Source organism: Miniopterus natalensis, chromosome X (genome assembly GCF_054644295.1).
Source record: "Miniopterus natalensis isolate mMinNat1 chromosome X, mMinNat1.hap1, whole genome shotgun sequence".
NCBI lineage: Eukaryota > Metazoa > Chordata > Mammalia > Chiroptera > Miniopteridae > Miniopterus > Miniopterus natalensis.
The window spans coordinates 60,659,264-60,685,403 of NC_142103.1; the positions used below are offsets into that span (position 1 = coordinate 60,659,264).

A 26,140-nucleotide genomic window follows, 5' to 3' on the forward strand; every position below is an offset into this window, starting at 1 on the left:
CACTTCCTCCACCCTCTTCCTTCATCTTTCTTCCTCTCTTCCTCTATAGAAACATGGGTTTAAATCCTTGTTAGGTTGCTATGAATAGTTACCATTTATTGAGCACTTAATATGTTCTGGACTAAGCTCTTTACATATATTTTCTCAATCAATCAGCACAACCCTATGAACTAGATGGTATCATTATCCTCGTTTTGCAACTACATTTGGGACAAAAAGACAACGTACTGAATGGGAGAATATATTTGCAAATAAGATATCTAATAAGGAGTTAATATAAAAAATGTATAACAAACTCATACAACTCAATTAAAAAAGTAAACAAGATTGAAGCTTTTATCAAGACTGCATAGCTAAGTGGAAAAGCCTCAACACAGTTGATTCTGACTCAAAGCTGAATATTTAAAAATTTAAGTATAGTTGGCATATAATCTTATGCTGGTTAAATTAGTTTCAGTTATATAATATAGTGATTCAACATTTATATACCTTACAATGTAATCACTCAACTAATTTTAGTAATCATTTCTCACCATGTAAACTTATCACAATATTATTGACTATATTTCCCTTCCCCTTTTCATCCATCACCACACACCCTCCCTTCTGGTAACCACCCCTTTGTTCTCTGTTTCTATGAGTCTGTTTTTTGTTTTGTTTACTTGTTTTACTTTCTTAGATTTCACATATAAGTGAAACCATACTGTAGTTTTTCTCTGCCTGGCTTATTTCACTAAGGATAATATCCTTTAGAGCCATCTATATTATTGCAAATGGCAAGATTTCATTCTTTTTTTATTGCTGCATAATATTCCATTGTGTATATACTACATCTTTTTTATCCACTTGTCTATTGATGGACACCTAGGTTTCTTCCATAACTTGGCTATTGTAAGTACTGATGCAGTGAACATAGCATATGTGTTTTCAAATTAGTGTGTGTTTTTTTCTTTGGATAAATACCCAGAAGTAGAACTGCTCAGTTGTATAATAGTTCAACTTTTAGTTTTGTGAGACTCTCCATACTGTTTTCTATAGGGGCTGCAACTGTTTGCAGTCCCACTAACAGTGCACAAGGGCTCCCTTTTCTCCACATCCTCACCAACACATGTTATTTATTGACTTTTTGATAATAGCCATTTTGTCTGGTGTGAGGTGGTATCTCATTATGGTTTTGATTTGCATTTCCCTATTATTATTGATGCTGAGCATTTTTTATATGTCTGTTGACCATCGATATGCTTTCTTTAGAGAAATGCCTTTTCATGTCCTCTGCCCATTTTTCAACTGGATTGTTTAATCTTTTGTTATTGAGTTGTGTGAGTTTCTTATATATTTTTTATATCAACCCCTTATCAAATATCTTATTTGTGAATATATTCTCCTATTCAATAAGTTATATTTTTTGGTTTGTTTAAGGTTTCCTTCATTGTGCCCAAACATTTTAGTTTGATGAAGTCTTATTTGTTTATTTTTGCTTTTTTTCCCTTTGCTTGAGGGGATTTATTTAAAAATATATTACTCAGACTAATGTCAAATAGTTTATTTCCTATGTTTTCTTCTAGGAGTTTTATGGTTTCAGGCCTTACATTTAAGTCTTTAACCCATTTTGTGTGTTATGTTTTTTTTTGTTGTTGTTGTTGTTGGTTTTTTTTAGTTCGTTGATTTGATTTTTTATTCATTTTTAATTTTAAAAATTTATCTTTATTGTTAAAAGTATTACAGATGTCCTCTTTTTTCTCCCATTAACCCCTCTTACTGCCACTCACCCCCCACCCCAGGCCTTCACCACACTATTGTCTGTGTCTATGGGTTATGCATATATGCAGATAAATTTTTTGGTTAATGTCTCCCCACCTCCCATCCCCCAACCCCCTGACCCTTGCCTTCCCTTTGAGATTCATCAGTCTGTTCCATGCTTCTATGTCACTGGATCGATTTTTTTCATCAGTTCATTTTGTTCTTTAGATTCCACATATAAGTGAGATCATGTGATATTTGTCTTTCTCTACCTGACTTATTTCGCTTAGCATAATGCTCTCCAGTTCCATCCATTGCTGTCCCAAAGAGTAAGAGATCTTTCTTTTTAACAGCTGCATAGTATTCCATGGTGTAAATGTACCACAGCTTTTTTATTCAGTCATCTGCTGATGGACACTTGGGTTGTTTCCAGATCTTAGCTATTGTAAATAGTGCTGCCGTGAACATAGCAGTGCATATATTCTTTCTGATTGATGTTTCAGGATTCTTAAGATATTTTCCTAGAAGTGGGATCACTGGGTCAAATGTCAGTTCCATTTTTAATATTTTGAGGAACCTCCATACTGTTTTCCATAGTGGCTGCACCAGTCTGCATTCCCACCAGCAGTGTACCAGGGTTCCCCAGTGGTCCAATTTCATAACTGATTCTTTAATCTCTATGTTATACTTTCTTTTTCTAATTCCAGTTGGAGGAAGAATAATATGAAAAGGCTCTATTATTTTACAGCTATTGAGGGACCTGGCTGCCAAAATTCATCTATTCAGTCTAAAAACTGTCATTGAGCTGCTATATTTTGCATGGTGCCTTATTAGAGATGAATGAGAGAAAAATCTCCACTCTTGGGAAATTCATGATACTGGCAGGAATTTGGACTCACTAATACTCAGGATAGAATGTGATAACTAGTATGATGAAGATGTTCATCAGATGCTATGGGAACACATAAAAGGGGAAACATCTCTGTCTTGGGAGTCAGAAAATGCTTCATGCAGTGCACATTGCATGAATCGAGTCCTGAAAGTTAAAGAAGTGGATGATTAATTAAAGTACAGACTGACCTCCTATGACACAGAGAACCATAAATTCAGAAGTTTATTTCACTCTCATGTAAAAGTCCAGAGGTAAGCAGTCTTAAATTGGTGGGGTAGCTCTGCCATCCTCGCCATGTTACCTCAATCTCTGTGTCCTAGAAACCTGTTCCATTGGTCTCCATTTACCACCCAGAGAGAAGAATAAGAGACAATGTAATGCAGACAATTTCTGTATAAAAACATGATCCAGAAGTCTGCAAACATAACTTGCACTTTTATTCTGTTGTCTAAAACTTTAATACATAACCTTACCTAGCTGCAAGGGAGGCTAGGAAATGTAAGCATGGGTACACAGCTAAAACTCAGTGATTTCTATTAGTAAAAGGAAGAAGGGTGCTGGATACTGGAAAGCAATTAGCAGCCTCTGTCTTAAGAGGGAAAGGTGTTCTAAGCATAGAGAATTCTCTATACACACAGAAATGAGAAAACATAGCATGTAAAGAACTATAATAATTCAGCATGGCTATAATTTAAGAGGGATGTAGGAATAGTAAAAGATGAAACTGGAGATTATTGGCAGTGGCCAGATTATGGAACAAACTAGGGAATTTGGACTTTGTCCCAGAGATAGGGACATGTCACTGAAATACTTTATGGAGTAGAGCAATACAGTTACATTTTGAGTTTAGAAAGGTCACTCTATCCATGTTTGGTAGACAGATTAAAGGAAAGAGTGACAGGAGGCATAGAGAACAATTAAGAGACCACTGTAGTTATATTAGAGAGAAATGGTGAGATCCTGAACTAAGGCAGTAGCAATGAACAGAGATGACAGAGAGATATTAAGGATTTATAATTGATAGAACATGTTGATTAAATGGCTCTCTGATGTGAGAGAAATAGAGGATGCTTGGATAATAATGTCCAGATTCCTGGCTTGGACATTAGCATTGTTTTAAGTAATAAACAGTTATAAGAAAATAATTAAATATGTTACATTTTTAAAATGTTGAGTTTCAGATAGCTATGAGATATCCAGGTGGCAGTATTAAGCAGGCAGTTAAATATATTAGTATAGAAATTATTAGAGAAAACTGGTAATGCAAACCACGAGAGTGGATAAAACTGTTAGAGAATGCATCTAGATTAGTGAGATCAATAGAGGACAGAGAACAAAATCCTGGGGAAGATCACCCTTTAGGAAGATCCAGTGAAAGAGACTGGGCAGTGTTCAGAGAGTAGGAATATGGTCATTCAGAAAGGTAAATGGTAAAGGCTATTTTAGAGCAGGAATTTCAACCACATCAATTTCTGGGGCAAAGTCAAAATAAGAATTGAAAAGTGCCCATTAGATTTGATAATTAGGGGGATGTGGTGATCATTGTAAAAAGTTACAAAAGATTAATGTGGGCAGAGACCAGGTTAATGAGCAAATGGGATATGAAGAAATGGAGGTCAGGGGACTGTGGAGTGACATCAGCAAGATGGCAGTATAAGAAATTCTAACACTCGTTCTGTCCTCAAAACATCAATTTGATTAGCTATCTATATGCAAAAGTATCTTTACAAGAGCTAAGGAATCCAGATGAAGGATTACAACACATTGGTGAAGCACAGAAATAAGAAGACATACTGAGAAGTGAAGATAGAGTTACACTGCCATCAATAACCCTCTCTCCCAAACCTTGGAAGCCCAGAACAAAGAATACATACTTCTCATAGGAAAAGGACAGTGAAGTGAGAACCTGACTTCACCATGGACTCCAGTGCTGGCCTACCCCAGCAACTGGCCAACTCATGCAGACTTCAATGTCTACTTCAGTCTCCCAATGGTCTCCTGGCTCACCCAGGTGTCCACCAGCTTCTGTGACCCTAGGTGACTTTCACAACCTGAGATGGATCCTGCAGCACCAGGTACCCAGTTGGCTCCTGCAAACCCAAGTCTCAAAACCATATCAATATCACTCAGCTCCCACATCTCCAGTCAGCTCCCAAGGCACCAGTGAGATCTCACAAACCCAGGCTTCTGGCCAACCCCAGTGCTAGCTAGCTCCCATGTCACCAGGCTTCTGGTAGGCTCCCCAGAACCCACACTTCTGGCCCATTTCAGAACTGGTCACCTTCTACAGACCTAGTCATTAGAACAGCTCCCGTAGACCTAGATTCCGGGGCCACCTCAATACCAGGACTGTTTCTGCATCTCAGGCTCCATGAAAGCTCCTGCAGACCCAGACTCCTGGCCTACCTCCAGTTCCAGGCCAGCACCAAAACCAGCACCAGCACCAGCCTATAGGCTAGATCCCACAAAGCCAGGCTTCTGGCCAGTCTTAAGAACAGGCAGGGCACCATGAACCCAAACTACAGGCTCGTCTCCAAGGCTCCAGTTTATAGGCCAACTTCTGTGGCCCTAGGCTCCAGGCTTGCCCTAGTGTCAGGCCAGATCTCATGGCCACAGCCTTTAGGCTAGTTCTTATGCAACCAAGTTTCCCAGCCCATCCACCACCAGAACAGTCTCTGTGGATCCAGATGCCAATACCACCCCAGTGATTCCCTGAGCCAGGCCATGCCCCATGAGCCCATATTCAGGTCCATCCACCTGAAACCAGACCGCAGGCACATCATTGCACACTCAAGCACCAGGTCTGCTGCAGTGAACACAAACTCAAGACACACCCACTTGGAATCAGACACCAGCCTTGTTCTTGTGGACCCAAGCACCAAGTCTGCTGACCTGCTGACCCAGACTCCAGAACTGCCTGCACAAGAACTACAGCAGCAAGCCTCTCCCAGGACACCACCAGATAGTCTACCCAGAATATCAGTAAGGGCTGACTACTGAAGAACTTTGCCTGCTGAAGCCAGTCTGTAAAGAATGGAAAATATGCCTACTTTTTCAAATGCACAGACATCAATGTAAGGCCATAAGGATCAAGAATAAAGGGACATGGTTCCAAGGCGGCAGCTGACAGGACCTGACATATGCTGAGTGTGCAAGTGGGTGACTGTGTGCAAGGGAGAGTGTGCATGGGTGTGAGTGAAAGGGACATCTGTCAGTCAGTGCAGGAGCTTCCTGGGGGTTTGAGAGCTTGTGGCAGAGGAGCTGTTTCCATGGCCCTGCTGCTCAGCCAGGCACTTCTCTCTGATTGAGAGTGGAGAGCATGCCATTTTGGAGCATCCTCAGGGTCCTCCTCAGGAGGAGGCTATGGGGAGCAGCCCCACCCAGCACCCCGAGGCCACTGACAGGTACACAGACACTGTGGGTGAAGACCCAGTGCTACCCAACTGGGCCTGACACCGTGACCTGGCTTTCCTGAACTAGGTCCCCCAGACAAATGAACTTCTTCATTGATCCAGCTCATACAGCCTACCTGCCTGCCTCCCTGCCAGTAGTGACCACAGCCAGCCTGACTGCTTCCTTGACAAGGTCATGCCTTCTTGACATGGTGCTCACAGCCAGCCTACCTGCCTACTTGACTGGGTCGCACTGCTAGTCTGCCTGTCTACCTCCTTCATGGGGTCACTTGGCTGGCCTGCCTGCTTCTTGGCCAGCAGTGCCTCCCTGACATGGTGCCTACAGCCAATGAGCCTGCCTGCCCGCCTGCCTGCCTGCCTACCTCCTTGATAGGGATACAGGACTACCTGCCTGTCTCCTTGATGGGGGTGCATAGCTGGCCTGATTGCCTGCCTGCCTCCCTGCCAGCAGAACCTTCCTGACACAGCACGCAAGGCATGCCTGTTTGCCTACCTACTGTGCCTCCTTGATGTAGTGTGAGGCCTGCCTGCCTGCCTGCCAGTCTGTCCCACCCCCTTAATGGGGCACTGACGGCTTGCCTGCTGGCCTGCCTGCCTTCTGTGCCACCTTGACAGGGTGCGCATGGCCTCCCTGCCCCCTCTTCAAGACCCGCCAGACCTGCCTGCTTACCTTCCTGACTCCTTGATGCAGCACAACCGGCCTGCCTGCCTACCTGGCCTACAGCCTTGATGTAGTGCACCTGCCCATGCCATTGTGACCTAATGCCTCCCAAACGCACAGGACTGCCATCAGGACCTGGATGCCACACCCAGTACCCTGAGACTACTGGAAATAAGGCCTTTTTTATGCCCTGCAGCCTTGACCTGGCACCCCTGGAAAACCGGCATAATAAAATGGGGAGACAAAGAAACAACACCCAAATGAAAGAAAAGGAGAAATCACCAGAAAAAGAACTAACTGAATGGAGGCAAGCAGTTTATCAGATATAGAGTTCAAAATAATGGTTATAAGGATACTCAAGCAACTTAATGAGAACTTCAAAAACCTGCATAAGAATCAACTGAAAATGAAGAATGACATAGCTGAAATGAAGAATACACTGGAAGGAATCAACAGGAGATTAGAAGAAGCTGAGGACCAAATTAGCAAATTAGAAAATAGGGTAGAAAAAGATACCCAATCATTGAAGCAATTAGAAAATAAATTAAAAATCAGGAACACAGTTTAAGGGAGCTTAAGAACAACATTAAACATAGCAATATCACCATCATAGAGGTTCCAAAAGGAGAAGAATCCAAAGATTAGAAAACTTGTTTGAATAAATAATGACGGAAAACTTCCCTAACGTGGGAAAAGAAAATGTCATTCATGTTCAGGAAACACAGTCCCAATCAAAATGAACCCCAAAAGACAAACACCTAGACACATCATAATTAAAATGGCAAACATTAAAGATAAAGAATCTTAAAAGCAACAAGAGAGAGACAGAAAGTTACCTACAAGAGAGCACCCATTAGAGTAACAACAACACTTCAGGCCAGAAGGGACTGAATCCAAGACTCCTCTATCCAGCAAGGCTATCATTCAAAATTGAAGGTGAAATAGAGAGATTCACAGACAAAAAAAAGACAAAAGGAATTGATTATTACCAAACCAGCAATACAAGAAATTCTAAAGGGGCTGGTGTAAGAAGAAGAAGAAGAAATGTAGAGAAAGAACAGAACACAGACCTAAAGGAAGAATGACAATAAATAAGTACTTATCAATAATAACCTTAAATGTAAGTGGTTAAATGTTTCAATCAAAATGCATAGGGTAGCTGGATGGAAAAGAAAACATGACCTATATTTATGCTGTCCACAAGAGACCCACCTCAGAACAAAGGACTCACAGAGAATGGAAGTGAAGGGAGGGATGAAAAAAAAAATTTTCACGCAAATGGAAAATTTTTTAAAAAGCTAGTAACAGTACTCATTTCTGACAAAATAGACTTCAAAATGAAAGCCATAACATGAGACAGGAAAGATCACTACATAATACTAAAGGGATTGATCCAATGAGGATATAACCCTCATAAACATATATATGCATCCAATATAGGAGCACCCAAATACATTTTAAAAACTTCTGGAGGACTTTAAGGGAGAGATTGACAGCAGTACAATCGTAGTCAGAAACTTTAACACCCCACTGACATCACTGGGTAGATCTTCTAGACAAAATATCAACAAGGACACAGTGATCCTAAATGACATACTAGACCAGATGGAATTAGCTGACATTTACAGAACACTCAACCCCAAAGATACAGAATATACATTCTTCTCAATTGCACATGGGACATTCTCAAAGATAGACCACATGTTAAGTACACAAAACAAATACCTACAAGTTGAAGAAGATTGAAATCATATCAAGAATCTTCACAGATCACAATGGCATGAAATCAGAAATCAAGAACAATAAAGAAACTTAAAAATATTCAAACACATGGAGGCTAAATAACATGATATTAAACATTGAATGGGTTACCAAAGAAATGAAGGAAATCAAAAACTTCTTGGAAAAAAATGAAAATGAACACACAACAACCCAAAATCTATGGAACACAATGAAAGCAGTCCTGAGAGGGAAATTCATAGCACTAAAGGCCTACCTCAAAAAACAAGAAAAACTTCTAATAAATTATCTAAACCTACAACTTAAAAGACTTAGAAAGAGATCAACAAGAAAAGCCCAAAGTAAATAGAAGGAAGGAAATAGTAAAGATCAAAGAGGAAATAATGACATAGAAAATGAAAAAAAAATACAAAAGATCAGTGAAACCAAGAGCTGGTTCTTTGAAAAGAGAAACAAGATGGATGAACCTTTATCCAGACTCATCAAGAAACAAAGAGAAAGGACCCAAATAAACAAAATCATAAAGGAAAGAGGTGAAGTAACAACTGACCCAACAAAACTACAAAGAATTGTAGGAAAATACGATGGACAACTATACACCAACAAGGTGGACAACCTGGATGAAATGGACAAATTCCTCAAAAAATGGAACCTTCAAAACTCAATCAAGAAGGGTCATAAAACCTGAAGGGGCAGATAACTATTGATGAAGTTGAAGCAGTAATAAAAAATCTCCCAGAACACAAATGCCCTGGGCCAGATGGCTTCATGGAATTTTTACCAAAACTCCCACAGAGCCATCTCCTAGGGCAAGGGAAACAAAGGTAAAAATAAACTAACACCTATCCTCTTCAAACTATTCCAAAAAATCCAAGAGGAAGGAACACTTCCAAATTTTTTCTATGAGGCCAGCATTAGCCTAATTCCAAAACCAACTAAGGACAATACAAAGAAAGAGAACTGCAGGTCAATACCCCTGATGAACCGTAGATGCTAAAATCCTCAACAAAATATTAGCAAAATGGATTCAGCAATATATTAAAAAGATCATACACCATGACCATGTGGGATTTATTCCAGGGATGCAACCTACTACAATATTCTCAAATCAATAAATGTGATACATCACAAACAAATTGAAAGACAAAAATCACATGATCATCATATCAATAGACACAGAAAAAGCATTCGACAAAATCCACACCCACTTTTGATAAAAACTCTCAGCAAAGCAAAAATATAGGATTCATACTTCAGCATAGTAAAGGCTATGCATGATAAACCTACAGCCAACATCATATTCAATGGGCAAAACCTATAAACATTTCCCCTAAGAACAGGAACAGGACAGGGATATCCACTTTCACCACTCTTATTCAACATAGTGCTGGAAGTCCTTGCCACAGCCATCAGACAAGAAAAAACAATAAAAGGCATTCAGATTGGAAAAGAGGAAGTAAAACTGTCATCATTTACAGATGACATGATATTGTACATAGAAAACACTAAAGACTCCACCAAAAAATCACTAGATTTAATCAATGAATTTGGCAATGTAGCAGGATACAAAATTAACACCTAGAAATCCCAGGCATTTGTATACACTAACAGTGAGCTCACAGAAAGGGAAACTAAAAAACCAATCCCATTTACCAATGCAACAAAAAATTAAGATACTTAAGATGAAACCTAACAAGAGGTAAAACACCTGTATGTGGAAAACTACAGGACTTTGAAAAAAGAGATAGAGTAAGATATAAACAACTGGAAGAATATACTGTGTTCATGGTTTGATAGAATTATCATCATTAAAATGTCCCTACTACCCAAAGCAATCTATAAATTCAATGCAATACCTATTAAAATACCAACAACATATTTCACAGATCTAGAATAAAAACTCCAAAAATTTATATGGAACCCGAAACGACCCTGAATATCAATGGCAATCTCGAAAAAGAACAAGAAAGTTGGAGAGATCACAGTACCAGATATCAAGTTATACTACAAAGCCACTGTAATCAAAACAGCCTGGTACTGGCCCAAGAACAGACATATAGATAAGGGGAACAGAACGGAGAACCCAGAAATGGAACCAAACCTTTACACTCAATTAATATTTGACAAAGGAAGCAAGAGCATACAATGGAGTAAAGACAGTCTCTTCAACAAGTGTTGTTGGGAAAATTGGACAGGTCCATTCAAGGAAATGAAGCTAGACCACCAACTCATATCATACACAAAAATAAACTCAAAATGGATGAAAGACTAAAATGTAAGTCTTGAAACCATAAAAATCCTAGAAGAAAACGAAGGAAGCAACATGTCAGACATCTCTTGTGGCAATATGTTTGCTGATACATCTCCTAGGGCAAGGAAAACAAAGGAGAAAATAAACAAGTGGGACTACATCAAAATAAAATGCTTCTGCATAGCAAAAGAAACCATCAACAAAACAAAAAAGGAGCCCTCTGTATGGTAGAACATATTTGCCAATGATACATCTGATATAGGATTCATTTCCAAAATATAAAGGAACTCTTACAACTTAACAAAAAGAAGTCAAATAATGCAATTAAAAATGGTCAAAGAACTTAATTTGCCAGGAGACATATGAAAAAATGCTCAAAGTCACTAATCGTCAGAGAGATGCAAATTAAGACAGCAATGAGATATCACCTCACACCTGTCAGAATGGCTAACATCAATCAACAAATCATCAAACAAGTGCTGAAGAGGTTGTGGAGAAAAGGCAACCCTAGTACACTGCTGGTATGAATGCCGACTGGTGCAGCCACTATGGAAAACAGTATGAAGTTTCCTCAAAAAATATAAAACAACTGCCATTTTACCCAGTGATCCCTCTTCTAGGAATATAGCCTAAGAAACCTCAAACACCAATTAGAAAAAACTTATACACCCCTATGTTCATAGCAGTGCAACTTACAATAGCTAAGATCTGGAAATAACCCAAGTGCCCATCAGTAGACGAGTGGATAAAAAAACTGTGTGACATTTACACTATGGAATACTATGCAGCTGTTAAAAAGAAGGATCTCTTAACATTTGGTACAGCATGGATGAACCTAGAGGGGATTATACTAAGTGAAATAAGCCAGTCAGAGAAAGACGATTACCACATTATCTCACTCACGTATGGAATATAATGAACAAAATAAACTGATGAACAAGATAGATACAGATATATAGAACCATGGAGCCACTGCACAAATTATAGGAATGGTGTGGGTGGGCAGTGGATGGTGGAGTGTATAATCAAAGAAGTCAGATGCATATATACATGACCTATGGACACAGACAGTTGTGTGAAGAAGATCTGTATGGGTGTGTGGGTGGATCTCGGGTGGAGGGGGTCAATGGGGGAAAGGGGTACATCTATAATACTTTCAACAATAGAAAAAAAAAAGAAAATTTGAAAAAGGAAAAAATAAATAAACGGAGCCCAGCTGCCATGACTCAGTGGTTGAGCATTTACCTATGATCCAGTACATCACAGTTCAATTCCCAGTCAGGGCACATGCCTGGGTTTTGTGCTCGATCCCCAGCAGGGGGCATAGACGAGGCAGCCAATCAATGACTCTCATCATTGTTGCTTCTATCTCTCTCTCCCTCTGCCTTCGTCTCTCTGAAATCAATAAAAACATATTTAAAAAAAATAAAGTGAAAATCGTACCCCCAAATGAAACTAATAAAACTCTAAAAGTGACCCTAAAGAAATTAAGATCTAGGTATAGTCTGGCAAGGAATTCAGAATAATCATCTTAAAGAAATTCAGTGGACTACATGAAAACACACGTAGAGCACTAAATAAAATTAAGAATACAATGCATAAATAAAATGAAAAGTACAAAGAAATAGAAACCATAAAAAACAAGCAATGACTGAACTGAAGAATTCAGTAGAGAACTTTATCATACTCCACGAAACAGAAAAAAGGAAATTAGTGAATTAAAAGGCAAGTCATTTGAAATAATCCAGTCAGAGGAGCAAAAAGAAAAACAAATGAAAAATGGTGAAGATATTCTATGTAAATTATGGGATTCAATAAAAGATTCAATCTATTCATTGTTGGAATCCCGGAAGGAAAACAGCAGGAGAAAGCTTATTGAAAGAAATAATGTCTGAGAATTTCTTAAATCTGGTGAGACATTTATGAGGCTAACACGTCACCTCAAAATTTCAACTCCAAATGATCTCCAACACATTATAATGAGTCTAAAATCAAAGACAAGTGAGAAATTTAAAAGGCTGGAAGAGAAAAAGACGCACACATATAAAGGAAACCCCTATAAAGCTGTCTGCCCATTTCTCAGCAGACACTTTGCAGGAGAGAGTTGGATGATATAATTAAAGTATAAAAAACAACAACTGCCAACCAAGAATGCTTTACCCAGCAAATCGTCTTTCAGGAATGAAGGAGAGATAAAGACGTTAGCAAATGAAGAAAAGCTGAGGAAGTTCATCCACACTAGACCTGCCTTACAAGAGATACAGAAAGGAGTTCTTCAAGCTGAAGTAAATAAAAGGACACTAATAAGTAATACAAATATATATGAAAATTAAAATCTACTGTTAAAGGTAAGCATAGAGTCAAATTTAGAATACTCTAATATGGCGGTTTGTTAATCATGTAACCATAATGTAAAGGTTAAAGGTCAAAAGTATTCAAGATAACTTTAACTACACTAATTTATTAATGGATACATGATCTAAAAAGTGGTAAATTATGACATGAGAAACGTAAAATATGGGGGGAGATATAAAATGGTAGATAGTTTTATATGTGATCAAAAATATCTTGTCAGATTTAAATAAACTTTCTTAAAATTTATCTTTATTGTTGAAAGTATTACTTTCCCAGGCCTTCACTGCCCTCCCCACCTTCCCCTCCCCAGGCCTTCACTGCCCTACTGTCTGTATCCATAGGTTATGAATATAAGTTTTTTGATTAATCTCTGCCCCCCACCCTTCCCTCTGTCGCATGCTTCCATGTATCTGGATCTATTTTGTCAGTTTATTTTGTTAATTAGATTCCTGAATGTATAAATAGGCTCATATTTTTGTTTATGTAAGCCTCATGGTAACCACAAAGTAAAAATCTACAGTAAATACAGAAAACAAAGAGAAGGGAATGAAGACATATCACTACAGAAAATTATCATTTGACAAGAAGAAAGACAGTAAGAGAGGAGGGAAAAAAAGCAGGTGAATTACAAAACAGCCAGAAAACTGTTATTAAGGTGGAAATGTTAAGTCCTTACCTATCAATATTTACTTTAAATATAAATGAATTAAAATCTTCAATCTAAAGGCATAGAATGGCTGACTGGATTAAAAACAAGGCCCAACATACTAGACTTATGTGTTTAATCACTATATTGTACACCTGAAACTAATGTAATATTGTATGTCAAATGTAACTTAAAAAATAAAATAAACAAGAACCAAGAAATTGCTGTCTAAAAGAGACTCACTTCAACTTTAAGGACACACATAGGATCAAAGTGAAGGTATGGAAAGTTATTCCATGTAAATGAAAACCAAAAGAGAGAGGAGTAGCTATACTTACATCAGACAAAGTAAACTTTAAGCCAAAGACTGTAACAAGAGACAGGGAAGATCAGTATATAATGATCAAGCGGTCTATTCGCGTATCAGTTGAATCATATATTCACCCAACTTTGGAGCACCTAAACATATTAAGCAAAGCCTAACATATCTATAGGGAGAAATTGACAACAATAAAATAATAGTAGAGGATTTTGGTACCCTACTTTCAATAACGCATAGATCATCCAGACAGAAAATTAATAAATATTGGAGCAGAAATATACCACACACCAAATGAACCTAACAGACCTATAGAGAACACTCCTCCCAACAGCAGAAGAATACACATTTCTCTCAATGCACCTGGAACATTCTCAAGGATATGTTAGGTCACAAAAAGGATCTTAGTAAGTGTAAGAAAATTGAAATCATACCAAATATCTTTGCTATCCACAATGGTATGAAAATAGAAATCAATAACAGGAAGAAAACTGGAAAATTTACAAATAAGTGGTAATCAAACAGCACACTTCTGGACAATGAATGGGTCAAGGAAGAAATCAAAAGGGAAATAAAAATATTTAGAAACAAAGAATAAAAAACATGTATCAAAACTTATGGGATATAGCAAAAGAAGTTCAAAGGGAATGTTATAGAGATAAACACCTACATTAAAGAAAAAAAAAGATCACAAATAAACAAATTTTACATCTCAATAAACTATAAAAACACACACAAAATAAGCCGAAAGTTTGCAGAAGGCAGGAAATAACCAAAATCAGAGCAGAAATAAATGTACTAAAGACTAGAGAAACAATAGAAAAATCAAACTAAGAGCTGTTATTTTTAAAAAGATAAACAAAACATGACAAACCTTTAGCTTGACTAAGAATAAAGAGAGAAGACTCAAATATATAAAATTGAAAATGAAAGAAGAGACACCACAGTCATACAAAGAATAATGAGAGACTACTATGAATAATTTTATGACAACAAATTGGATAACCTAGAAAAAAAGGATAAATTCCTAGAAATATACATCCTACAAATACTGAATCATGAAGAAATAGAAAATATAAACAAACTAATAATGAGTGAGGAGTTTGAATCAATAATCAGAAATCTCCCAAAACAAGAATATCCGACGACTAGATGATTTCATTGGTGAATTCAACCAAATTAAAAGAAGGATTAATGCCAATCCTTCACAAACTTAAAAAAAAAAAAAAAAAAATTGAATAAGAAAAGAATGGTACTAAACTCATTTTATGAGGCCAACGTTACCTAGATACCAAAGTCAGATGAGGACTCTACAAAAAAAAAGGAAACTACAGACATATATTTCTGTTGAATATAGACACAAAATTTCTAAACAAAATACTAGCATACCACATTCAACAGCATATTAAAAGGATCATACACCATGATCAAGTGGGATTTACCCCTGGGACGCAAGGGTGGTTCAACATACACAATCAGTAAATGTGACACACCACATTAATAGAATTAAAAATAAAAATCATATGATTATCTCACTAGATGCAAAAATCCATTTTCAAAAATTCAACATCCTTTCATGATAAAAATATTTTTTAAATTGGGTACCCATATATGGGTAACACCCCATATATGACATGCCCACAGCTAACACTGTACTCAAATGTCAGAAGTGTACAGCTTTCTCACTAAGATCAGTAACAATACAAGTGTGCTCACTCTCACTACTCCTATTCAACATAGTATTGGATTCCTAGCCAGAACGATTAGCCAAGAAAAAGAAATAAAAGATATCAAAATTGGAAAGAGCTATATATGTTGTTTCTGATAATTTATTGTTGGGTGCAAGATATTGCTAATGTTGCCTTCTCGGATCTTGGCCATTTATTTGTATTCCTATAAATATTCTTGAGCTATTTTCTGAGATATAGTTAAGTTACTTGAAAACAGCTTGGTGCTTTCTTTTTAATTTTTTTTTTTTTTTTATCCTTACCTGAGGATATTTTTTCCATTGCTTTTCAGAGAGAGTGGAAAAGAGAGAGAGAGAAACATCTGAGAGAGACACATTTATTGCTTGCCTCCCGCAGGCCCTCTTATAGAGAGGGCCTTGAGTATGCAACTGAGGTACGTACCCTTGGCTTGAATCAAACCTGGGACCCTTCAGTCCTTGGGCCGATGCTCTAACCATTGAGCAGAACTGGCTAGGGCAGTGCTTTCTTTTAAAAGTATTTCTTTTAGTGTTTTTTAGGCAGAAAAGAATACTGTTTAGGTTATTTATTTATTTATTTTTTACTAATGAGGCACAACTTGTCTGTGTATTCTACCCAGTGTCCTATGAATTATTCCATTTTCCACAGTGGTTGGTAAGAACAGTAACTCTTCCAGGGGCTCTGTGATCTTAGGTATTTGTTCCCTCCATTTCTATCATGTGGTTCTTGCCTCACACATATGTGTTGGTCAGCACTCAGCTAAAGTCTTAAAGAGGACATCTGCAGATCTCCAGAACTCTCTGTGCAGCAGTTTTCTCTCTGGTACTCTGCCCTGAAAACTCTCACTTCTTTGCCCTCTCCATACTTACAACTCAATGTCATCAACTTAGGGAGACTGCTGCGCTCCCCCTGAGTTCCGCCCCCCCCACTGCATTATGTTGTGCAGACACCAGGCTGTAATCTGGGACAACTGTGGGTCTCATCTTATTTGTTTTTCCTGTCTCTCATGGATCACTGTCCTTCATTGCCAGATTTCAAATGCCTTGAAAACCATTGCTACATGTATTTTTCTAGTTTTTTAATTGCTTCAGACTGAAGATGTTAATGTAGTCCCTTTTGCCCTATTGTAGCTGGAAATGGGAGTAGCTATAATGGTCTTTTCAAAGGACAATTTGGTCATTTGTATAATAATTTTAAGTGTATTTGACTTTTGGCTGAGCAATTCTAGTCACTCTTCTAATTGCTGGAGATATAACAGTGAACATGATGATATACTTCCATGTAGTTTACAATTGAGTGGGGAAACAGACAACAAAAATTACTATATACTATTTTGTAAAGTGATAAGGAATGCTTAGAAGAACAAAACTTAAACAGGAAAGGGGCATAGGGAGTGTTGGGAAGAGGGAAGTATGTCAAAGTTTTAGATTCATTCACCTGGAAGGATTTACTAAATGGGGTATATTTGATTATAATCCTACTGGAATTGAGAGAGCAAGTTACATGGATATTTGGAGGTAGAGCACTGCAAGTAGATGAAATACTCAGTGCAAAGGCCCTGGTGTGTTTGATGAATAAGGAATATTTGTAACAACTACTAGAGTGCCTAAGCAAATGCTCACAGAATATTAGGTATTTATAATATTGTTACTAAATAGTGTTGGAACCAGAAATATGATCCCAAACTGTATGGCCTCAAAGCTCATCTGCTTGCTACTCTGTCATAGTCTCTCTTCCTTAAGCCATGAGACACTGAGACATGTGCTATCTTTTGATTATTCTTGCATTGTTCTCTACCATTATCCAGCTATAACACAAGCATACCTTGTGTTTCCAATCATATAAGCCCTGTGACTATGCAGCCTATGTTAACTCTTTTCTGATAGAATGTGGGCTCTGACATTTCTCTTTGGACTAATCATTGGGGTTGATTTCATTATTGCACTGAACAAGGGTCACCTCCCTCCCTCAGCACATATGTTTGTCCTCCCAAAGTATGTACACTCTGGCCAAAATGTCATCCTCTGCAAGGACATGTGAGACACTATATAAAAATTTTAATCAAAGCTCCTCATTAATCCAACACTTTTTGCATCTTCTAAGGCACTATTTTTTTTTTTTTTAGATTAAGTAATACATAAATGGTATGAATTTTTAAAAATCAAAATGATATGAGTTAAAATAAGTTTTCCTTCACCTTTTTCTCAGCCACCCATTAATCCTGTCTTGAGGCAAACAGTATAACCAGTTTCTTTGGTATTTACTCAGAAATATTGAGTGCATGTGGGTATTTTGTTATCTCTCCATCCCACCCCTACCTATACAATGTACCTTGATTAGAATTTTCACTAGATTCTCACTGCACCCTGTGAGATAGGTGTTTTTCTCTCCATGTTACAGATGAGGAAGCTAGGCTCAGAGATGGGAGGTGACTTGACTAGGTTTCCCCAGGCAGTAAGTAGAAAATCCAGTACTGACGTTGGAGTTTTGTCTGTATTATTTCCTCCACACTGAGAAATGCCAGGTCCTGTGCCTCGAACATGGTGGGAGATTTCAAAACACTTTCTAGTAGCTAGAGTGATTCAGACAATTCTCCCAATTTCTTTAGTCATTTTAGAATTGCTGTGGCAGATTCTAGATGTAATGCTGGTGGGCATCAACTAATAGTCAGCATTAGGGAGACAAAAACTTGATCTTTCTAATTGTTTCCTGGAAATATTCCCCCTTTACAGATCTATTCAGGTCCACCTGAGGAAAGTGCTGCACCCCCAGTGCCACCACCTCGAGTGACAGCCAGAAGGCACAAGCCAATCACGATTTCGAAGCGCTTTCTGCGGGAAAGGACAGTTTTCTATACTTCTTCCTTAGATGAAAGTGAAGGTCAGTACTAAAGTTTGCCATTATCTTCTCAACAGTGATTAGATACAAAGAAAGCAGAAGTGGAGGTGTGTCCATTTTTCTCCATGTAAATGTAGACTTTTCCTGGCCCCTGGGCTATGCAAAACAAGTTTTTAAAAATTTGTGCCCAGAGGGCAAATTAGTCCTTTGTCAGTGGATAGGTTAATGATAAACCTGTAAAGCCAGTTACCATGACCCCCTAGGAGGCCAGTGGAGAATCCAAGATGTTAGATTTGTACCTCAGTACATTAAAATGGATGAACAATGTGCTTTTTGAATGTTCTGAGGTTTTAATTTCAAATCTAGCTAAGATCGAAGAATGATGTCAGCAAGATGGCTGAATAGTAGTTTCCAGAGCGTGTTCCCTCACAGTAACATCAATTTGAACAATCATCCAGGCATCAAAATACCTTCATGAAAGCTATGGTTCCCAGCTGAGAAATTATAGCACCTGGGTAGAGTACAGAAACAAGAGAAGGTGCAGTGCATATGGTAGGAAGAACATTTTTATATTACCCATGTCTCTCCTCCCCTAAGCTCACACAATGCAGTATGAGGAAATTACCCTACATCTGGGGGGATTAAAGTGTAGTGAGCACCCAACTTCATTTTGAACACTAGCATCAGGGCTACCCCAGTGAACCTCAGCACCAACCCATTCCTCATTGACCCAGGTTCTCTTCTGGCCTCTACAGACCAAGGCTCCATGCCTGCCTCAGAACCACATAATTCTCTACAGACCCTGACTCCAGACATAACATAGTGTCAGGCCAGGCCTGTGGTCCCAGGCTCCAGGACAGTGACTGTGGTTCTAGTCTCCATGATGCAACCACAGACCCAGCCTCCAGGATGTCCCCCTATGGACTCCACCTCTAGGTCTACCCCAATGCCAGGTCAGCCCTATGACCCCAGGCTGAGAGCTTACCCCAGCAGATTCAAGCAGCAGGTGTGCCCACTAACTGACCTAGGCATTGGACCAGCCTAAGAACTCCAGCAGCAAGCCTACCTGTGGAGCCCATCAAATGGCCTACCCAGAATCTCTGGTGTGTTGACTGATAAAGGTCTTTCTTTACCAAAGCCAGTTTGTAAAGACTGCAAGATGTGCCTACTTCTTCAAATAGGCAAACAACACGAGGCCTCATGGGTTAAGAATAATTGTATAAATATGACCATCAAAGGAACAACATAGAACACCAGAAACTGACCCTATTGAAACAGAGATCTATGAACTGCCTGACAAGGAATTCCAAATAATCTTAAAGATGCTCACAGAGGTACAAGAGAGCACAGATAGACAACTAAACAAAATTATGAAAACAATACATGAGAAGTTCAAGAAAGTGATAGAAACTATAGAAAAGAACCAAACTGAAATTCTGGAACTGAAGAAGACAGTGACTACACAGAAAAAATCAGTAGTGAGCTTCAACTCAACCTTGACCAAGCAGAAGAAGGAATTAGTGAGCATAAAGACAGGTCATTTGAAATCATCCAGTCAGAGGAGCAAAAAGAAAAGATTGATAAAATGTAACAGAAAACTAAGAGACTTATGGGACATTATCTACAAAGTAATATATACATTATGGGAGTCCCAGAAGGTGCAGAGAAACAGAAAGGGGAGATTTATTTCAGGAAATAATGACAGGAAATTTACTAAATCTGAGAGGGAAGTGAATATTCAGATCCTCAAAGCCCCCAAAACCCAAATAGATGAAACATAAAGAAATTTTCAGCATAAAGACATTTTCACTAAGACATATTATATTAAATTCTCAAAATATCAAGACAAAGAGAGAATTTTGAATGCAGCAAGAGAAAACTGAATTGTCACATACAAAGAAACCGCTATAACACTATGAACAGATTTTCAGCAGAAACCTTCTATGGCCCAAGGGGGTGGAATGATATATGATAAGTACTGAAAGGGAGAAAAAACTGTCAACCAATAATACTATACCTGACAAAGCAATCCTTCTAAAATGAAGGAGTGATAAAACATTTCCAGACAAATATCGAGGGATTTCATTACCAATAGAACTGCTTTCAAAGAAATTCTGAAAGAGTTTGTTCGAGTTAAAATAAATGGACACTAACTAACAACATGGAAACACATGAAAGTATATAAAATCCATTGGTAAAGATAAATATATAGTCCAAATAAGAATATTCTAATACTACAAAATGGTGTGTAAATCACTTTTAACCAGTATAAAAGTTAAAATACAAAATTATTAAAAATAATTATAGCTGCAATAATTTGTTAATGGATACACAATGTAAAAAGACACAAATTATTCAACTAACAACATAAACTGTAGGGTAAGGAGAAGTTAAAATGTAATTTCTATATGTGGTTAATTACTTTCTTATCAGCTTAAAACAGACTGATATACCAATAAGATAGTTTATGTAAACTTTATGACACTCACAAATACAATACCTGTAGCAGATACACAAAAGATATACAGCAGGAATCAAAGTGTACCACTACAAAAAAATCATCAATAAAGACAGCAAGAGTGGAGGTAAGGAAGAATGAAAGGTAAAAGAGTCAGGAGCAATTAAGAAAATGGCACCCTGGCTGGTTTGGCTCCATGGTTAGAGTGTCAGCCCACAGACTAAAGGGTTAAGGGTTCATAACGGAGTCAAGGGCACACAACTGCGTTGCAATTTGATCTTCGGCTCCAATCAAGGTGCATGCTGTGTCTCTCTCACATCAATGTTTCTTTCTCTCCCACTCTTTCTCCCCCTCTCTCCCTCTTCTCCTTCTCTTCCACTCTCTCTAAAATATCAATGAAAAAAATATCCTCAGGTGAGGATTAACAAAAACATTGGGGAAAAAATGATAAATTCAATTATCTTTTAACAAAAGAAAATGTAAATAGTAGTTCTTATCAATAATTACTTTAAATAAAAAATGTATGGAATTCTCCACTCAGAAGACTTAGAGTGGCTGACTGGGTAAAGAATAAGACACAAAGTTATGCTGTTTACAACAGACTCACTTTAGCTGTAAGTATACACACAGGATGAATGTGAAAGAATAGAAAATGTGTTCCCATACAAATGAGAGCAAGAGTGGCTATACTTACATCAGACAAAATAGATTTTGTGACAAAAACTGTCACAAGAGATAAAAAAAGGTCATTATATAATGATAATTATATCTTTTGTCAAGAAGACACAACTAATGTAAGTATATATATTTACACAACAATCCTAGCACCTAAGTATGTAAAACAAATATTAACAGAAATAAAGGGAGAAATATTCAGCAATAAAATACTAATAGTGGACTTTTGTACCCCACTTTGAACAATGCATAGATCATACAGAAAATATGGAGACACCTGAATTTGACAAAGACATATACATAAAACTTCATTTAACAGCGGTAGATTACACTTTTTTTTCCAAGCACGCATATTCTTTCTGATTACTGTTTTAGAATTCTTAGGATATATTCCTAAAAATGGGATCACTGTGTCAAAACGCAGTTCCATTTTTAATTTTTTGAGGAACATGCATACTGTTTTCCATACTGGCTGCACCAGTCTGCATTCCATCAGCAATGTATCAGGGTTCCCCTTTTCCACATCCTCACCAACACATTGATTTGTTGATGGTAGCCATTCAGACAAGTGTAAAGTGATACCTCGTTGTGGTTTTAAATTGCATTTCTTTGATGATTAGTGACCTTGAGCATTTTTTCATATGCGTCTTGCCCATCTGTATGTCCTCTTTGGAGAAGTGTCTATTCAGGTCTTTTGCCCACTTTTTAATTGGATTATCTGTCTTCCCCTTGTTGAGTTCTATGAGTTCTTTGAACACTTGGGAAACATACCTTTATCAGATGCATGCTTGGCAAATATGTTCTCCCGTACCATGGGGTTCCTTTGTATTTTGAGGCTGATTTCTTTTGCTGTGCAGAAGCTTTTTAGTTTGATGTAGTCCCATTTGTTTATTTTTTCTTTTGTTTCTTTTGAGATGTATTGGTGAAAATTCCTTTACATGAGATGTCTGTGACTTTACTGCCTATATTTTCTTCCAGTATTTTTATGGTTTCGAGAATTACATTTAAGTTTTTTATTAATTTTGAATTCATTCTTGTGTATGGAGTACGTTCGTGATTTAGTTTCATTTTTTTGCATGTACCTGTCCAATTCTCCCAGCACCATTTATTGAAGAGACTGTCTCTACTCCATTGTGTCTTCTTCCCTCCTCTGTCAAATATTAACTGACCATAATGGAGTGGGTCTATTTCTGTTCCATTGATCTGTATGTCTGTAGTTATACCAATACCAGGCTGTTTTGATTACAATGGCTTCATAATATAGTTTGATATGCAGTAAAGTGATCCATCAAATTCTGTTCTTTCTCAAGATGGCTGAGGCTATTCAGGGTCATTTTTGGTTCCATATAAATTATTGGAATATTCGTTCTAGCTCTGTGAAATATGCTGTTGGTATTTTAATAGGTATTTCATTGAATTTATAGAATATTTTGGGTAGTATGGACATTTTAATGATATTAATTCTTCCAATCCATGAATATGGTATATTCTTCAACTTGCTTATATCATCCTCTATTTCTTTTTCACTGTCCTGTAGTTTTCTGAGTACAGATCTTTTACAAACTTGGTTAAGTTTATTCCTAGGTATCTTATTTTTTAGTTGCAATGGTAAATGGTATTGTTTTAGTTTCGCTTTCTGGGAGTTCATTGTTGGTGTATAAAAATGCCATTGATTTTCAGATGTTAATTTTGTATCCAGTTACCTTGCCAAATTCATTTATCAAATCTGGTAATGCTTTGGCGAAATCTTTATTTTTTTTCTCTGTATAGTATCATGTCATCTGCAAATAATGAGTTTTACTTTCTCCTTTCCAATTTGGATTCCTTTTCTGTTTTTTTCCTGTGTGATGGCTGTGGCAAGGACTTCCAGTTCTGTACTGAATAAAAGTGGTGAAAGGGAAAAACCTGGTCTTGTTCCTGTTTTAAGGGAAATGGTTTTAGTTTTTGACCATTGAGTGTGATGTTGACTATAGGTTTCTCATATATGGTCTTTATTATGTTGAGGTATGATCCCTCTATCCCTACTTTGTTGAGAGTTTTTATCAGAAACGGGTGCTGAATTTTGTCAAATGCTTTTACTGCATCTATTGATATGATCATAAGATTTTTGTCCTTCATTTTGTTTATGTGATGTATCATATTTATTGATTTGTGCATAATATACCAGCCTTACATCCCCGGAATAAATCCCACTTGGTCGTGGTGTATGATCTTTTTAATGTATTGCTGGATCTGGTTTGCTAGTATTTTGTTGAGGATTTTAGCATCTATGTTCATCAGGCTATTGGCCTGTAATTTTCTTTCTCTGTAGTGTCTTTTTCTTGCTTTGGGATTAGGATGATTCTAGCCTCATAAAAAGAGCTTGGGAATTTTCCCTTCTCCTGAAATTTTTGGAATAGATTGAAGAGAATAAGTGTTAATTCTTCTTTGAATATTAGATAAAACTGACCTGTAAATCCATCTGAACCAGTACTTTTGTTTGCTGGGAGTTGATTACTACTTCAGTTTAATTAGTTGTCATCAACCTATTCAAGTTTTCTGATTCTTCCTAATTCAGCTTTGGAAGTTCGCATGTTTCTAGGAATTTGTCCATTTCACCCAGATTGTCCAGTTTGTTGGCATATAGTTGCTCATAATATTTTCTTACAATACTTTGTATTTCTGCTGGGTGAGTTGTTATATCTTCTTTATCATTTCTGGTTTTATTTATTTGGGTCCTCTCTCTTTGTTTCTTGGTAAGTTTGGCTAAAGGTGCATCAATCTTATTTATCTTTTGAAAGAACTAGCTCTTAGTTTCATGGATCTTTTTCACTGTTTTGTTAGTCTCTATGTCATTAATTTCTGCTCTGATCTTTATTATTTCCTTCTACTTCTTTGGGGCTTTTCTTGCTGTTCTCTTTGTAATTCTTTTAGTTGTTGCCTTTGATGGTTTAGTAGAGTTTTTTCTTGTTGCCTGAGGTATGCCTTTAATGCTATGAACTTGCTTCTAATGACATCTTTTGCTGTGTCTGATAGATTTTGGGCTATTTTCTGTTCATTTTCAGTTTTTTCCAGGAAGTTTTTTATTTCTTCCTTGATCTCATTGGTAACCCAGTCATTGTTTAATAACATGCTATTTAGCCTCCATGTGTTTGAATATTTTTCGTGATTTTTTCTAATGGTTGATTTCTAGTTCATGCCATTGTGATCCAAGAAGATGCTTGATATGATTTCAATCTTCTTGAATTTGTAGAGACTTGCTTTGTGCCCTAACGTGTGGTCTATTTTTGAGAATGCTGCATGCACACTTGAGAAGAATGTGTATTCTGCTGCTTTGAGGTGAAATGTTCTGTAAATGTCAATTAAATCCATTAGAGGTAGTATGTCAAGAATTTTTTATATATTTAGGTGCTTCTATATTAGATGCATATATATTTATAAGGGTATTTTCCCCTGTTCATTCTATCCCTTTAGTATTATGTAAGTACCTTCTTTGTCTCTAGTTATGGTCTTTATTTTGGAGTCTATTTTTTCAGAAATAATTATTGCTACTTCACCTTTTTTTTGTTTCCATTTGCATGGAAAATTTTTTTTCCAACCCTTCACTTTCACCCCATGTGAATCTTTTGCTTTCTAGAGGGTCTTTTGTAGACAGCATATATATTGGTCCCGTTTACTTATCCATTCAGCTACCCTATGTCTTTTGATTGAAGCATTTATTCCATTTATTTTAGTGTTACTATTGTCATATACTTATTTAATGTGATTTTTCCCCTTTATGTTGATGTACTTTTCTCTCAATATTTCTTCTTCTTAAAGCAGTTCTTTTAGCATTTCTTGCAATGCTGGGTTGGTGATAATGAACTCCTTTAGCTTTCTTTTGTCTTGAAAGCTATTAACTTCACCTTCAATTTTAAATGAGAGCCTTGCTGGATAAATCAGTTGCAGGTTCTTGCTTTTCATTACTTTGAGAATCTCATGTCACTCCCTTCTGGCCTGAAGTGTTTCTGTTGAGAAATCTACTGTCAGCCTTATGGGGGTTCCTTTGTAGGTCACTGCTTGTCTCTCTCTTGCAACCCTTAATATTCTCTATTTGTCATTAACATTTGCCATTTTAATTATGATTTGTCTTGGAGTGGGTCTCTTTGGCTTGCTCTTGTTTGGAAACCTCCGTGCTTTCTGAACACCTATGGCTTTCTCCTTCACCAGCTTAGGAAAATTTTCTGTCATTTTTTCCTCTACCAGGTTTTCTATCCCTTGCTCACTTTTCTCCTCCTCTGTCACCCCTATGATGCCACTGTTTTTTCTTTTCATGTTGTCCAAAAGTTCCCTTAATCTGTCCTCATGCTTTTTAAGTGATTTTTATTTTTTTGCCGTTCTGATTGTTTTTTCTACCTTCTAATTCTCTTATTCTATCCTCTTATTCATTAAATCTGCTTTTAATTGCTCCAGCATATTCTTGATAAC

The 26,140-nt window shown here is 37.3% G+C and overlaps 1 protein-coding gene across 2 annotated transcripts in view; it reads left to right on the plus strand.

Moving 5' to 3' along the window:
* OPHN1 (oligophrenin 1) overlaps positions 1-26,140 on the plus strand; it is a 507,400-nt gene that overhangs the window by 444,392 nt on the left and 36,868 nt on the right. For both annotated transcript variants that reach the window (XM_016203882.2, XM_016203883.2), the window contains one exon: positions 18,456-18,603. In XM_016203882.2, coding sequence (XP_016059368.1) covers positions 18,456-18,603 — 148 coding nt within the window. The remainder of the gene's footprint in view (positions 1-18,455; positions 18,604-26,140) is intronic.